Raw genomic sequence first — 16,557 nt, 5'->3', positions numbered from 1 at the left:
CTGGCATTTGTAACACCGAAGTGGAGGAGGAACATAAGCCCTGACTGGTAAGGGCTTATGTTCAGGACTTGAAACTTGGTAAGTTTCAAGTCCTGAAGCATTGGCAACCTTTCTACTCTCTCACCATTTATTGTTTTTGACAATCAATCAATGGGAATACCTGTTATCACTCCCCAGTTAACTTTATTCTCAACCAGAACTCTTTTTTCACACACTGCTTTTTTGCAAATATATTCAACATGCAAAGCTTTATTTCTCCGTTATTCATTTCTACATTTTATCAACAAGTTCCCATCTCAAAGAATCTTGGCCATTTTTACTTCTCCTAACTTCTTTTTCAGCTCCCTAGCTCCCTAACGCTATTGGACTTAGATTAACTTGCTTATCTTCCTTCCTGAATTTGAGTATAATTTTAAATTCATCCCTCTGCACCTTCCTGCAAACAACCCTAAATATATATATATATATATATATGATAGCAGTTGTGCTTGTGTTTTTTATATATATATAAAAACTTTGTCCTTCACCCTCCGCGGGTGGTCTCATCACTTCGAGCTCGGGTCCTCTACCAGAGGCCTGGGAGCTTGAGGGTTCTGCACAGTATCTTTGCTGTTCCTAGTACTGCACTTTTCTGGACCGAGATGTCTGGTGTTCTTCCAGGGATCTACTGTAGCCACTCCTCCAGTTTGGGGGTCACTAACCCGACTGCTCCGATGGCCACGGGCACCACTGTCACCTTCACCTTCCAGGCCTTCTCCAGCTCTTCTCTGAGCCCTTGGTATTTCTCTAGTTTCTCATGTTCCTTTTTCCTGATGTTGCCATCACTTGGTATTGCCACGTCAACCACAAGGGCTTTCTTCTGCTGTTTGTCCACCACCACGATGTCTGGTTGGTTCGCCATTACCATTCTGTCAGTCTGAATCTGGAAGTCCCACAGGATCTTGGCTCCGTCGTTCTCTACCACCTTTGGAGGTGTTTCCCACTTTGACCTCGGGGTTTCCAGTCCATACTCCGTGCAGATGTTCCTGTACACTATGCCAGCCACTTGGTTATGGCGCTCCATGTATGCTTTCCCTGCCAGCATCTTACACCCTGCAGTTATGTGCTGGATTGTCTCAGGGGCCTCTTTGCACAGCCTACACCTTGGGTCTTGTCTGGTGTGGTAGATCTGGGCCTCTATTGCTCTGGTGCTCAGGGCCTGCTCCTGTGCAGCCATGATGAGTGCCTCTGTGCTGTCCTTCAGTCCGGCCCGCTCTAGCCATTGGTAGGATTTATTGATATCAGCCACTTCAGTTATGTTCTGGTGGTACATCCCATGTAGGGGTTTGTCCTCCCATGATGGTCCTTCCTCCAGCACGTCTTCCTCTGTTCCCCATTGCCTGAGACATTCCCTGAGCACGTCATCTGTTGGGGCCTTATCTTGGATGTACTTGTGGATCTCGGATGTTTCATCCTGGATAGTGGCTCTCACACTCACTAGTCCACGGCCGCCTTCCTTACGGCTAGCGTACAGTCTCAGGGTGCTGGATTTGGGATGGAACCCTCCATGCATGATGAGGAGCTTTCGCGTCTTAACGTCTATGGTTTGTATCTTGATCACTGGCAGGGCGTAGCTGTTTATTACCTGGGCCTTGTTCTTGCCATTGACTTCTCAGGACTTGCCTTACTCATCGGAGGTATTTGGCAGTTGCTGTTTTCCTTGTTACCTCTTCGAGGTTGCCATTTGCCTGTGGTATTCCAAGGTACTTGTAACCATCCTCAATGTCTGCTATTGTTCCTTCTGGGAGTGAGACCCCTTCTGTGTGGACTACCTTCCCTCTGTCCAGTTTTTCATACCTGAGACTCTTTCTTGGATGTCTGCCGCTGTGATGGTGACTGGATTCTGTTTAGGGAGGTTGCTGTGGTCCTCTCTCAGAGCCTCATGCATCGCTGTTGTGTGATGCCTCCCTCTCCCATGTACTTTTCCAGTAGTGTTCAGTTTCCACCAAGTAGGCTACATTATTTCTTGTATTTTAACCGACAGAACAGGGCACTGTCAGGCTATAGTTGTGCCCATGTAAGACCCCAACAGTGTAATATGCTATAAGCTGAGGTTAAGTCATGTGTCAAAAAATGTCCATTTTCTCCCCTTCCATTGGATACTCACAATGTGGTCCACAACACTTGCACTGAACGCGGCCCTCCCAGTATGCGTTGCAGTTTAGCAAGCTGACATGTGATACTGTTACATTATTTCCAAATATTCAGTGAGCATGTATCTTCACATTATTAAACTATTCTATAGTATTTCCACATATGAACAGACACTAAAGTGGGATAAGGGTCAGTGTCACACAGTGTTATAGTTTTCAGTTGACAATACATTTCTGTTAGCAGCTTCATACTACAATACTGAATAATAATCATTCAATACTGATCACTTGACTCAACCAAGGTATCAATCAACTATGTCCTCATTGGTGGTTTCTATAGTAGAAAACAATTTCTCTAATCTATTACTGATTTGGTTTATTCTATTTCAGTAAGTGTCTGAACCACAGCCCTTGAACAGAATTTTAATCACACAGGAGAGTCACAACAGGGGTACTACAAGACAGATTTTAAAATTTAAAATTTCCAAACTAAACTATATTGGAGATCTTGAATAAGAGTGTATTTACAGTATTTTTATGTTATAGACATACCTAAAACTAATGCCCATTGGTTAATATTAGAAACACCTCTTAAAATAATACAATAAAACAATACAATTAAACAGAAACAGAAACTACACTCTCCAAAATGACCATAAAGATGAATGGACACCTCTCTAAAACTGTTTTAATAAATTTGCTAAGTGTACCAGATGTCATGGCTGACATCCAGGTTATCATTTATAGCAAAGCAATATTTCAATAGACAGTAAACTGGCTATCAAATGTTTAAGAAGCATTAGGGCAGATTCAGACCCAGTTGTGTCCTTGTTTGGTTTATTTCATGTACCCAGCGTCGAGAGAGAGAGAGAGAGAGAGGGAGTGGTGGCCGAGCGAGCTAGAGAGTGAATGAGGAGAGGGAGTACTGGTAGCGAGAAGCCGGTGAATCAGAGAAATAAAACGTTGTTTTCTGATTGTTTCACAACGGTTACGTTAATAAACACGCCCACACCCCACATCGCCCGCAACCCTGCTGCAGCTAATCATTACAACGCCTGATTTGGTCTGAATATGGCCTTCTTCTTTCTATGTGTTTTACTGGGAACTCTTTGAGGTTTGTATATGGCATTCTAACTCAGAATATAGATCAGGAAATGCATCTTTAAACACAGATCCATCTAACAATTTGCTACTGTACTCTACATTGGGTCTTTTTTCCTGAAAGCCACAGCCTTCCTCTGATGAAAATGAGGCTTGTTCTTCCTTTGATTCCACTGGCACATCAAAATATCCCTGAAAGTTGTCCGAAAGGTCTTGTTACACAGGGCATAGCACATTGGGTTGACTGTGCTGTTAACATAACACAACCAGTAGCCCAGTGCCCAAAGAGTTTCTGGAATACAGTCCTGACAGAACGTGTTGACCAACACCATGATGTTGTATGGTAACCATGTCATAATGAAGGCAAACAGGATGGCGCTGAGTGTCCGTGCTGCTTTCTTCTCATTTGCCTTTTTTTCATTCTTGCGCTTGTTGATCTCTGTCTTGGCCTTAGAGGCAAAGCGTTTGGCCACCGCAGCATCTTTCATGGTGATGGCAATAGGTGTTTGGTCAGCGGGCGATGAGGTGACAGGGTTTGATTGTGACCCTTTTCGAATTTTGTTGGATGACGATGGTTGCTTACACTTGTTTTTCTTCACCTTTCTAGATTTCTTACCATCTAGATAGAAAGATAGATAGATAGATGGATTAGACATCAGGTACAGTTGTATGCAAAAGTTTAGGAACCCCTGACAATTTCCATGATTTTCATTTATAAATATTTGGGTGTTTGGATCAGCAATTTCATTTTGATCTATCAAATAACTGAAGGACACAGTAATATTTCAGTAGTGAAATGAGGTTTATTGGATTAACAGAAAATGTGCAATATGCATCAAAACGAAATTAGACAGGTGCATAAATTTGGGCACCCTTGTCATTTTGTTGATTTGAATACTTGTAACTACTTAGCACTGATTAATTGGAACACACAATTGGTTTGGTGAGCTCAGCTGTGATGGTGACTGGATTCTGTTTAGGGAGGTTGCTGTGGTCCTCTCTCAGAGCCTCATGCATCGCTGTTGTGTGATGCCTCCCTCTCCCATGTACTTTTCCAGTAGTGTTCAGTTTCCACCAAGTAGGCTACATTATTTCTTGTATTTTAACCGACAGAACAGGGCACTGTCAGGCTATAGTTGTGCCCATGTAAGACCCCAACAGTGTAATATGCTATAAGCTGAGGTTAAGTCATGTGTCAAAAAATGTCCATTTTCTCCCCTTCCATTGGATACTCACAATGTGGTCCACAACACTTGCACTGAACGCGGCCCTCCCAGTATGCGTTGCAGTTTAGCAAGCTGACATGTGATACTGTTACATTATTTCCAAATATTCAGTGAGCATGTATCTTCACATTATTAAACTATTCTATAGTATTTCCACATATGAACAGACACTAAAGTGGGATAAGGGTCAGTGTCACACAGTGTTATAGTTTTCAGTTGACAATACATTTCTGTTAGCAGCTTCATACTACAATACTGAATAATAATCATTCAATACTGATCACTTGACTCAACCAAGGTATCAATCAACTATGTCCTCATTGGTGGTTTCTATAGTAGAAAACAATTTCTCTAATCTATTACTGATTTGGTTTATTCTATTTCAGTAAGTGTCTGAACCACAGCCCTTGAACAGAATTTTAATCACACAGGAGAGTCACAACAGGGTACTACAAGACAGATTTTAAAATTTAAAATTTCCAAACTAAACTATATTGGAGATCTTGAATAAGAGTGTATTTACAGTATTTTTATGTTATAGACATACCTAAAACTAATGCCCATTGGTTAATATTAGAAACACCTCTTAAAATAATACAATAAAACAATACAATTAAACAGAAACAGAAACTACACTCTCCAAAATGACCATAAAGATGAATGGACACCTCTCTAAAACTGTTTTAATAAATTTGCTAAGTGTACCAGATGTCATGGCTGACATCCAGGTTATCATTTATAGCAAAGCAATATTTCAATAGACAGTAAACTGGCTATCAAATGTTTAAGAAGCATTAGGGCAGATTCAGACCCAGTTGTGTCCTTGTTTGGTTTATTTCATGTACCCAGCGTCGAGAGAGAGAGAGAGAGAGAGAGGGAGTGGTGGCCGAGCGAGCTAGAGAGTGAATGAGGAGAGGGAGTACTGGTAGCGAGAAGCCGGTGAATCAGAGAAATAAAACGTTGTTTTCTGATTGTTTCACAACGGTTACGTTAATAAACACGCCCACACCCCCACATCGCCCCGCAACCCTGCAGCTAATCATTACAACGCCTGATTTGGTCTGAATATGGCCTTCTTCTTTCTATGTGTTTTACTGGGAACTCTTTGAGGTTTGTATATGGCATTCTAACTCAGAATATAGATCAGGAAATGCATCTTTAAACACAGATCCATCTAACAATTTGCTACTGTACTCTACATTGGGTCTTTTTTCCTGAAAGCCACAGCCTTCCTCTGATGAAAATGAGGCTTGTTCTTCCTTTGATTCCACTGGCACATCAAAATATCCCTGAAAGTTGTCCGAAAGGTCTTGTTACACAGGGCATAGCACATTGGGTTGACTGTGCTGTTAACATAACACAACCAGTAGCCCAGTGCCCAAAGAGTTTCTGGAATACAGTCCTGACAGAACGTGTTGACCAACACCATGATGTTGTATGGTAACCATGTCATAATGAAGGCAAACAGGATGGCGCTGAGTGTCCGTGCTGCTTTCTTCTCATTTGCCTTTTTTTCATTCTTGCGCTTGTTGATCTCTGTCTTGGCCTTAGAGGCAAAGCGTTTGGCCACCGCAGCATCTTTCATGGTGATGGCAATAGGTGTTTGGTCAGCGGGCGATGAGGTGACAGGGTTTGATTGTGACCCTTTTCGAATTTTGTTGGATGACGATGGTTGCTTACACTTGTTTTTCTTCACCTTTCTAGATTTCTTACCATCTAGATAGAAAGATAGATAGATAGATGGATTAGACATCAGGTACAGTTGTATGCAAAAGTTTAGGAACCCTGACAATTTCCATGATTTTCATTTATAAATATTTGGGTGTTTGGATCAGCAATTTCATTTTGATCTATCAAATAACTGAAGGACACAGTAATATTTCAGTAGTGAAATGAGGTTTATTGGATTAACAGAAAATGTGCAATATGCATCAAAACGAAATTAGACAGGTGCATAAATTTGGGCACCCTTGTCATTTTGTTGATTTGAATACTTGTAACTACTTAGCACTGATTAATTGGAACACACAATTGGTTTGGTGAGCTCATTAAGCCTTGAACTTCATAGACAGGTGCATCCAATCATGAGAAAAGGTATTTAAGGTGGCTAATTGAAAGTTGTTGTTCTCTTTGACTCTCCTCTGAAGAGTGGCAACATGGGGGAAGCAACTCTCAAATGACCTGAAAAAAAAGATTGTTCTACATTATGGTTTAGGGGGAGGCTACAAAAAGTTATCGCAGAAATATAAGCTGTCAGTGTCCACTGTGAGGAACAGTGAGGAAATGGAGGACCACAGGCACAGTTCTTGTTAAGGCCAGAAGTGGCAGGCCACATAAAATATTGGAGAGGCAAAGGCGAAGGATGGTGAGAACGGTCAAAAACAGCCCACAGACCACCTCCAAAGACCTACAACATCAACTTGCTGCAGATGGTGTCACTGTGCATCGTTCAACAATTCAGCGCACTTTGCACAAGGAGAAGCTGTATGGGAGTGATGCGAAAGAAGCCTTTTCTGCACACACGCCACAAACGGAGTCGCTTGAGGTATGCAAACACATAGGTGCTGTGGACTGATGAAACAAAGATTGAGTTATTTGGTCATAACAAGGGGCGTTATGCATGGCGGCAAAAGAACACAACATTCCAAGAAAAACACTTGCTACCCACAGTAAAATTTGGTGGAGGTTCCATCATGCTGTGGGGTTGTGTGGCCAGTGCCGGTACTGGGAATCTGGTTAAAGTTGAGGGTCGCATGGATTCCACTCAATATCAGCAGATTCTTGAGAATAATGTTGAGGAATCAGTCACAAAGTTGAAGTTACGCCGGGGCTGGATATTTCAACAAGACAACGACCCAAAAAACAAAATCTACTCTGGCCTTTATGCAGAGGAACAAGTACAATGTTCTGGAATGGCCATCCCAGTCCCCGGACCTGAATATCATTGAACATCTGTGGGGTGATTTGAAGCGGGCTGTCCATGCTCGGCAACCATCAAACCTAACTGAACTGGAGATGTTTTGTAAGGAGGAATGGTCCAAAATACATTCATCCAGAATCCAGACACTCATTACAGGCTATGGGAAGCGTCTAGAGGCTGTTATTTCTGGTAAAGGAGGCTCTACTAAATATTGATGTGATTTTTCTGTTGGGGTGCCCAAATTTATGCACCTGTCTAATTTCGTTTTGATGCATAATGCACATTTTCTGTTAATCCAATAAATCTCATTTCACTACTGAAATATTAGTGTCCTTCAGTTATTTGATAGATCAAAATGAAATTGCTGATACAAACACCCAAATATTTATAAATGAAAATCATGGAAATTGTCAGGGGTTCCTAAACTTTTGCATACAACTGTATATTTGTATTATTTTTATTTTTAAATGTCATGCAAACAACACCACTTGGTAGGGTTATGTCCAACCTGTTGGAGGCCTTGATGGGTCTGCACCATCAGCTTCCTCCTCTGAACCTGACTGGTCCCCAGAGACACCAACTTCATTGTTGTTAAAGCTGTTACTGCTGCTCTGCTCTGTCTCACCAACAGTAGTTGTTGTGGTGTTGACAGACCTCTTGGATGCATGGCGACCTGGCAGCAGTGATGAAAACTGGAAGCAGAACACGCCACACCTTCCTCTGCTTCCCATTCCTCCTGGTATGCTGACATTGTCCTCGTTGTTCTTCTCTGAAGCCAGCTGATTTAGTTCATAGGTGCTGCAGCTTTTAGAGCTAATTTGGCGCAGCATGGCTGACAAACCCTGGCTGTTAGTCACACCTTCTCCACCAGCTCTTTCACTACCACTCCCTTGATTTTGAGCCTGGCTTGGGCTACTGCCTGACCCAGATCCCTTGAGACCTTGTACATCTTTAGCACGCTTCTCTGTCTCTTGATAGATCTTCCAAAACAGGATTGCCATAATAGTTACTGGCAAATAGAACGCAGCAATAGCAGTGCAGAATGTAATGATGGGCTCAGACAGAAACTGGATGTAGCACTCATTAGGCTGGACTGTCCGCTCACCCACAATGTACTGCCAGAACAGGATGGCTGGGGCCCAGAGAATGAAAGAGATGGACCAGGCTAATCCAATCATGGTCATGGCCCGCTTAGTTGTACGCTTGGCCCGGTAGGTCAAAGGTCTGGTCACAGAGAAATACCTGAGAGGGCATGGAAAAGAAAGTAGGCAACTGTACACTTACAGAGTAACTGTAACTGTGCCGGGCATTACTGTCTACCACATTGTCTTTCTTGATAGTACCACTAGCAGTCACCAGAGTCAGAAATTTTAAAAATTCTACACAAGGGATTTTAAATATGCCCTGTTTCCCATGGCTCTCGACATGATGCCATCATCATCCCACATGGAAATGTCTGCTTTTTATGATTTGGATACTCCATTAAATATCAGAACACCATACATTCATCAGAAAATAGACCTCTACTAAGCAATCAGAATAATTCCTTTTTTACAAACTAATCCTCTAGTAGATATTAGCATCCACAGGTGTCCTATTTCAGTAAAAATATCATATAGGTTTTTCATGAGGGTAGTACCAACAATATATGATGGTGGCTAAGAGCTTCATGTTTATCAGCAAAAAATATAATAAATCATGTTACCTGTCAAAGCTGATGACAAGAAGGTTCATGACTGAGGCGTTACTGGCCACGTAGTCTATTGCAAGCCACAAGTCACAGACCACTGGCCCCAGAGCCCACTGATCCATGATGATGTAGGTGGTATACAGGTTCATTGACAGTGTGCCAATGGTGAGGTCAGCAAATGCTAGGCTAAGTAGGTAGTAGTTGTTCACTGTCTTCAGTGCCTTATTGATCTTGAACGACACCAACACTAGGATGTTGCCAACAACAGTGACAAGAGAAAGTGATCCAGTGAGGAAGACAATTATGATGACCTGAAGATGAAGAGGTAAGAAGAGAAAGAATCAAAGAGGGTGGTTAAGTGCATTACAATGTGTAAGATACTATTACTGATTTTGTTATAATGACTCAAAATCTCAAAAAGTAATCTTGGTTTACTGTTTGTGTTCTGAAACTCAAGTGTGAACAGAATTAACTTTCAACACATCAATACTGAGCTGAACAAACATTTGGAAGCTATGAGGCAATGAATTATCCTTAATAACAGAACAGTATCTCTTGAAACCAAAAATGCTATTGAGCAAACACCATTGAATTGAGATAATCTCAGAACCTTAGCCAAATCCAACTGAAATTATCTGAATTGCGGGATACCACCAGGATAAATTGGGAAAATATGCTTTTTTGGATTTAGGTAAATACTAAGACTAATACTGGAACACTATTATGCATAAGAAAATGGGTAGCATACCTTTACTAGCAATAAGTAAACCTCTTCAACCATAGGCTGACATATTTCAAAAAGATTTTTAGAGTCTTTAGTGAATTTCCAGCTGTGGGCATTTCTGAAGACAAGTATTAAAATTTCGAGAGTCATGATTTAAACCATGTCACAGCACAACAACTGCTGCTATATTTGTACTAAATTTTATTGTCAGGGCCCTGGACAATTATTAACATTCCAGTGCACTAGCCAACTTTTAAAACCTTTTTAGATTTAGATGTACATTACATTCATGATGATTATGATTTTATGAATACATGTCAGGAAGAACTGTAGTTTCAAATCAAGTGCTGCTGAAGTTATTATAGGTGTTCCACAAGGGTCTATTATGGGTCATCTGCTATTCAGTGTTTCTATAAATAAAAAGTAAGTTATTTCTGAAACTCACACTAAACAGACATTTTTATGCAGATACTCATGCTTATCTCTTAATCTGGCCATTGCAAATCTACAGTCACCTCTGATGTTTTCATCTTTCTCTTATTAAACATAAGCTTGTTTTGAAAATGGGTGGATGGATGACTAAAATTTAACCACACTTGTGAAAGTACTTATTTAACATAGAAAGAATCAAGTCAATAATTAATTTAGACAAGTCTCATAGCTTTCCATAGATGCAAAGTTTAGCTTGGAACACCCACTATAAGCGACCAGTTCAAATGAGCCATAAATTAGCTGGCAAAAACTGCAGTAGCTGTAAGCCATATGAGTTTTCAATTACTAACATTTATACATATAAAACTTAAAAAAGGTCCATTAATGGTTTGTTGATGACTTATTCAGTATTACAGTGTCACCAAATCACTAAAACTGATGCAATGAGAAAAAAGTTAAAAGTAGAACTGTTTTGTTAGAAACATTGCTGATTGTTGTTACCTGCCAGATAGTATGTCCTCCTAATGGGTCAAAGTCCTCTGCTGGCAGCATTAATGTCCTGTTAATTGGTGAATCAGTGAAGTTCCCTCCTTGACTGACATTATGCTGCTTCCACCCACTAACACTGTCAGATAATATGGCCAACTCCTGGTAAGAACCACCTGAAGATGTGAAGAAACAAGTCATGTAAAAAAAAAAAAAAGAAAGGCAGAGATTTGGAGAGCCTACAATTACTGTCCCGGAGAATCACAGAGAATTCCACACAAGTATTTGGCTTAAATCATTATGAGCTTTTCAAGTCTATTTTGGAATCTTTTTAATCCATTTCATTTTATTTACCTCGTTTTTTATTGATTGTATGTTCCATTTTGCTTCATTTATTTATTCTTAATACATTTGTTTTTCTTCTCACCCTGTCTTCCTAATTTTTAAAAATTTGATTGTATTTAAAATTAGTTTGATATTAGGGAGCTATAAGCTCTTTTGGCTTCCTTGCTCTCCTCTACATATCCTTTTATTGAATGCTTTTATAAAGATAATTTAAACTGTACACAAAACTTCACAATGCCTGCGTTGCGTTATAAAGATACTGCCGTAGACAGTACCTAAGATGGCAGGCTCAACTATGATGGTGGTATCAGGCTGGTCTCTGATACTGGGAGAACTGTTGGTAAGGAAGTTGATAGAATCAGAGCTGGAGGTCAGGTTCATGATGATTAATGGACATCTGTAAGAAAAGATTAGAAAATAGATTAAGGATTAAGGTGTAACAGTTGTTTAACTTCATTCTTCACCATTTTTTGTATAAACTTGAAAAGTAAAAGACAGCAGAAACAAGCAATTTATATTAATATTAAGCAGGACGCAGTTATTGAGTGTATATGAAAAGGTAGTGATGTCCCAAAAGTTTTTTTGGCCCCAATCCTGATCCAAGTCCTTTAGTAATGAGTATCTGCTGACACAGAATCCAATCCAATACTTCTATTTATCTAAATGTTGATTAAATATGTATCTGACACATTGAAATAACAGCTGTAGCCTTCAAAATTGGGCAGACCTTATTTCTCAAAAGCTTCTTCATCTAAATTCTGAGGGTGTCAAGGCTCAGTAAGCAGGTAAAATGCACAACTCAAAGACAGATCAGTGTAGAATCAAACAAGTTTACTGATAATGGGCAAAAATATACACAAAATACCAGGTTGGCGGGAAGAGCCAAAGGTCTGAGTCTGAGTGGCAAGCTGGGGTCTGCAACAAGCAGGCAATTAGAGTCAGTGGCAAACAAAAAAGAGCTGAGGCTAGGGGACAGACAGGCAAAAAGTCCAAAAAGGTAGGCAGGGGTCCAAAAAACAGGCAAGCAAACAGGCACGAAAAAAGTCTGGACTGCTAACGCAGGGAAGCACAATAAACAATCTGGTGGGAAATAAGTGGAGATGGGCTGGTATTTATACTGCAGGGGTAATGAGGGAATGGGAACAGGTGTGAGAGTCAGGTGATCTGGGATATGGCGGGAAGTACAGGGTTGCAGGGCAGGTGGAGTTGCAGACTCTGGAATGAGAGGAGAGTTCGTGGCAAGGTAAAGAACAGTGGCAATGTTATGAATTATCAGATACTGTGACAGAAGGTCTTATAAGCTTAAATCATTGATATGATATGAATGTTTAACTGGGAGAATGACTCCATTCATGTCTGTACAGTGGTGTTACAGAGTGAAACTTCTTCTTTTATTTTGGCCTGTCATCAAGTTACTCATGGAATTAACGATGATTAGCGACAGCTAGTATGATCTACTGCTGCTACTTGTCATTTTAACTGGAAAAATCTACGGTCTGTGCCGGCTAAAACTAAGAAGCTGCGCAGACTCTCAGGTAGCGCTATCTGAATGTTTTGTACACTGTTCATTGCTAATCGAGATAACAGAATTGTTGGAGTTTTGAGAATCTGTGTATTTTGCTAAACCCCGGTGTCAGAACAGTCAGTCAAATAATTTTTCACATTCAGTCACTCTAATTTTCACTTGCATATGGAGTGAAATGTTGGCAGTGTAGAGCCCAGCTGTCATTATGGAGAGCAGGGCTGCAACACTAGCCAGCTGAGGTGGACACAGTAAAGTATACTAAAGAAAGGATTAGATTTTGATTGGGTTTACTTTAGCTGATACCGATCCCTTAAAATATGCCAGGATCGGCCCCGATAGCGATCTTTAGATTCTTCCTTTTGCTATAGCACAAGCTATGTCTTGGTTCTGCTCTTATCTCACTGATATGATGTAATTTGTTAAAACCAGGAACTCTAAATCCCACCCTGCTCCCATCAAGGAGTACCCCAAGGCTCAGCACTCAGACCACTTCTATTCATTATCAACATGCTTCCTTTGGGTCGCACAATCATTGCTACGCCAATGATACACAACTGTACCTTCACACCAAACACTTCCCTCCTCTGTCACTCTCAAGTTCGGTGTGACATTTAAAATTCCTCAATTGGGACACAGCAACAGTTTAAAAAGTCAGTTGTTACAGCAGCTGTAATGATGCAATTTTGCATATCCAACATTTGATCCTACCTTTGAATTTATTCTACAAGGACATGCAAGAACTCAAGGCAGACTGTACTGTATGTATGTGTGATGAAGAGTGCCATCATTGCTGACTGGATCACCACCGTGTCACATCCCAAGAGTTCAACAATTGTAATCAGGGGAACCAAGGCCTGAAGGTAAGTGATGTACCAAGGTGCTGTGCTTTGCTGATGGGCATACTATATGGTCTGATATGAATCTGAGGTATCCCAAGGGACTTCTGAATATGCTTTTTAAGTATGTCGTCATACATCCTGATGCTACACCAGTGGGCCCATATTATCAGCCAATATGTCATAGTGCACAGTCTAAGGACCCAAATGAAGAACACAAGGAAGTGGTATGTGGATGAGGTGGCAACCACTGGGGGATCTGAGCTCTTCCAGAGCGGCGAGGCTCTGGGGACGGAGACGGGCATTGTAGGTTCTGGCTTGGCTGGAGTAGCGTGGCAAGCAGAACAGGACGGCAGCTGGCTTCTGTAGCGTGGCAGACAGCGGAGCGGTCAAAACAGAGAACAAGTCCAAAGGCGAACACATCTGACAGGGAGCAGGCAAAATACAAAAGTCCACAATACAGGCAAGGTCCAAGGCAACAAGGAGTCAGTTTGGACCGGAGGAGGGATTCAAGGGCCAAGTGGTAGACCTTGGGCGAATGGCCCGGGGGCTGGACATGTGCGGAACTGGGGACCTCGGGCGGACGGCCCGGGGGCTGGACATGTGCGGAGACAGGAGAAATAAAAACTATGCCGAGTGACATAGAGAGTCCTGGATTCAAACGAGGTCGGACGCATACTGAGGTGAGTGCAGTTCTTTTGTACTGGTTGTGATTTTGACTAATGGGGAGCAGGAGTGTAATTAGAAGCAGGTGTGGGTGATTGGTGGATGGTGGAGCCTGGCGTATCTGTGACAGTATCCCCCCCCTGCACGGCCAGCTCCCGAGGGCCGAAAAAAATCCCCCGCAACATGGTGGCCGTCCTCCACCACGGGGAGCGGGCTGATCTGGGTGACCGGCCGGAGCCTGGGCAGGTGTGGAGCTGGGAGGCCTTGGATGGACGACCAGGAGCTTGGACCAAGGTGGAGCTGGGGAACTCGGGCGGACGGCCCAGGGGCTGGACAGGCGAGGAGCTGGGTACCCTGGGTGGATGGCCCGAGGGCTTGATAGTGTCAGCGCTGCAATCCTGTGCCTTGCGATTAAGTTCACCCCCATCTGGAGGCCTGGTGGAATGCCTGTGGTACAGGCAGGAGGTCACTGGACGCCGGCGGCGAAGACGAGGGCTGGGACCCTCTGGAGGTATGCAGCCTAGACCAAGGTTGGGACCCTCTGGAGGCTTGCCGACCAGACAGGGGCCCGGCGACGGGATGTCAGGACAAGGAGCTGGCGGCTGGACGTCAGGACAAGGAGCCGGCGACTGGAAGCACGCCGCTGCTGCCATCCCACAGGAAGTGATGACTGCTGCGATCCAGCAGGGACTGGAGGCGGTGGCTGAGATCCAGCAGGGACTGGAGGCGGTGGCGGCGGAGCAGGCAAGCAGCCGGGAGGCAGAGAAGGCGAGGAGCTTGGGGTCATAGCTTCGATGCAGCCAAGTAGTGGGTTGATAGGCTGAGGAAGGGTCGGTAGAGGTGTGGACGGCGGGTCCAAAGTTCATAATTCATTCTGATGGATTAATAAAGTAAAAATTCTCCCATGTTAAAGCTTTGTCTTATCAGTTGTTGGAAGGCACCACACACTTTTATGAATAAAACGGAATATTGCCCACTGATAACCTAAGTAATTAACAGTGTTAATTAAATGCCATACATGGTAGGCCTAATATATGTTATGACATCTGCTGTTATGATGACACACATATCTGTAACAGTAAATTAAATAGTAAAATAAAATCAGAAAAATTAGATGTCCACATATTTCAGCAATCTTTGTATCTTAGGAATGTGTTTTGTCTGTCTGTCTGTCTCTCCTCTCAGAGGAGAGAGAGGAGGAGGTGGGTCAGCAGACACACACATGCAGCCTGTGGAATTCAGCATTTCACTTACATTTTCTTTACAGCCATGACATATTCACATGTCCTGCCATCATAATAGGCGAATATGTAACATTCAGTAACCTTAGGCATGTTCAATTGATTAATATTAGGGTTAAGACAACAAGAGATCAGTTGAAAATATTCTTGGCAATATGTCATTAGAGTGGCAAGCAAAGAACAGTACAGTACTGAAACTGTATCCCAAATTATTTCACATGCTGTCCCAAATTATAATGGATGTCCTGAAAGAATAGTTTGTTAATGCTGAAGATGGCAATCTATACTTTGTATGACATCATATTAATTTCTTTACATAAAGAACAGTTCTTGTTGACAGGGTCTAGTGGCATCAGCATGACAACATCAAGTGCCACACTCTTCTTATATTGTTGCTCAACGTAACACATGGATTAATACATTTGATTCTGCATGGCAAAGTCACTTTCTCTATTACTTCAGTCTCAAGGTTTGACAAGTCCTGGTTATCACTTGATGAAGACCAGAGATCACGAAATGTTCCTTAAAAGAGGGTGGTGTCAGGTTGTATTATGCATGATCAGGGAGAGATTAATTTAGTAGACTGGCTTAGGTTGTTCATGCTTCATGAGTTTCAAAGTTTCGTCAGGTCACTAATGGATGGTCATTCAACCATCCATTAGTCTCTGGGTCTCTGTAAAAAAAATTAAAATAAAGATAAATAAATAAAATTCAATTCAATTGAAGTATCCTCTTACTGTTACTGCCCTGCATCTCAGTTAGTGCACGTTAAATTTTGTTAAGCAAACCTATTTTTGTAAACCTGCTTTGCCTTTAGTGGCCCCAATCTGATGCCCACTTGACCCACTAGGTGGTGCCATAGCTACCTCTTTCCCACAGGAAGCTACTCTCCAAAGTGTAGGCCACCACATTGTTAGGTTAGGCCAGTGTACTGCCCAAACTACACTACAAGGTGTCTGCCAACGCAACACCATAGCCAAACACATTGCTCTGTTGTGCTAAACAACATGCTTAATCTCACCCTCCATTCCAGACTTAATAATAGAGAGCCCCTGTGTAGAGCAGTTTATTTCTTCCTTAGCACAGAGCCTAAAGCCAGGCTACCCTGAATTCATCAGCAGGTTAAATTTCAGCAAGTGCAGAAAAGAGATAGCCTCGCCACTCAGTGAGAGGTATTTGCTTCTGAACCTCCACAGGCAAACTAGTCATGCCTTTTAGAGCAAAGCAGCCCTC

The 16,557-nt window shown here is 42.1% G+C and overlaps 1 protein-coding gene across 5 annotated transcripts in view; it reads right to left on the bottom strand.

The window, feature by feature from the left end:
- Positions 1–4,913: 4,913 nt before the first annotated feature.
- Positions 4,914–16,557, bottom strand: part of chrm3b (cholinergic receptor, muscarinic 3b) — a 28,036-nt gene continuing 16,392 nt past the window's right edge. For 3 of the 5 annotated variants that reach the window (XM_044178651.1, XM_044178652.1, XM_044178653.1), the window contains 5 exons: positions 11,332–11,453; positions 10,727–10,887; positions 9,085–9,380; positions 7,888–8,621; positions 4,914–6,175 (listed from right to left, as the gene is read on the bottom strand). In XM_044178651.1, coding sequence (XP_044034586.1) covers positions 5,655–6,175; positions 7,888–8,621; positions 9,085–9,380; positions 10,727–10,887; positions 11,332–11,437 — 1,818 coding nt within the window. In that variant the 5' untranslated portion in view covers positions 11,438–11,453 and the 3' untranslated portion in view covers positions 4,914–5,654. Of the gene's footprint in view, positions 6,176–7,887; positions 8,622–9,084; positions 9,381–10,726; positions 10,888–11,331; positions 11,454–11,921; positions 12,272–13,289; positions 14,893–16,557 lie in introns of those variants that run through there. The other 2 variants (XM_044178655.1, XM_044178654.1) reach the window with 2 other exon arrangements.

Source organism: Siniperca chuatsi, linkage group LG20 (assembly GCF_020085105.1).
Source record: "Siniperca chuatsi isolate FFG_IHB_CAS linkage group LG20, ASM2008510v1, whole genome shotgun sequence".
Classification (NCBI taxonomy): Eukaryota; Metazoa; Chordata; class Actinopteri; order Centrarchiformes; family Sinipercidae; genus Siniperca; species Siniperca chuatsi.
This window is presented reverse-complemented; position numbering and strand designations above follow the sequence as displayed.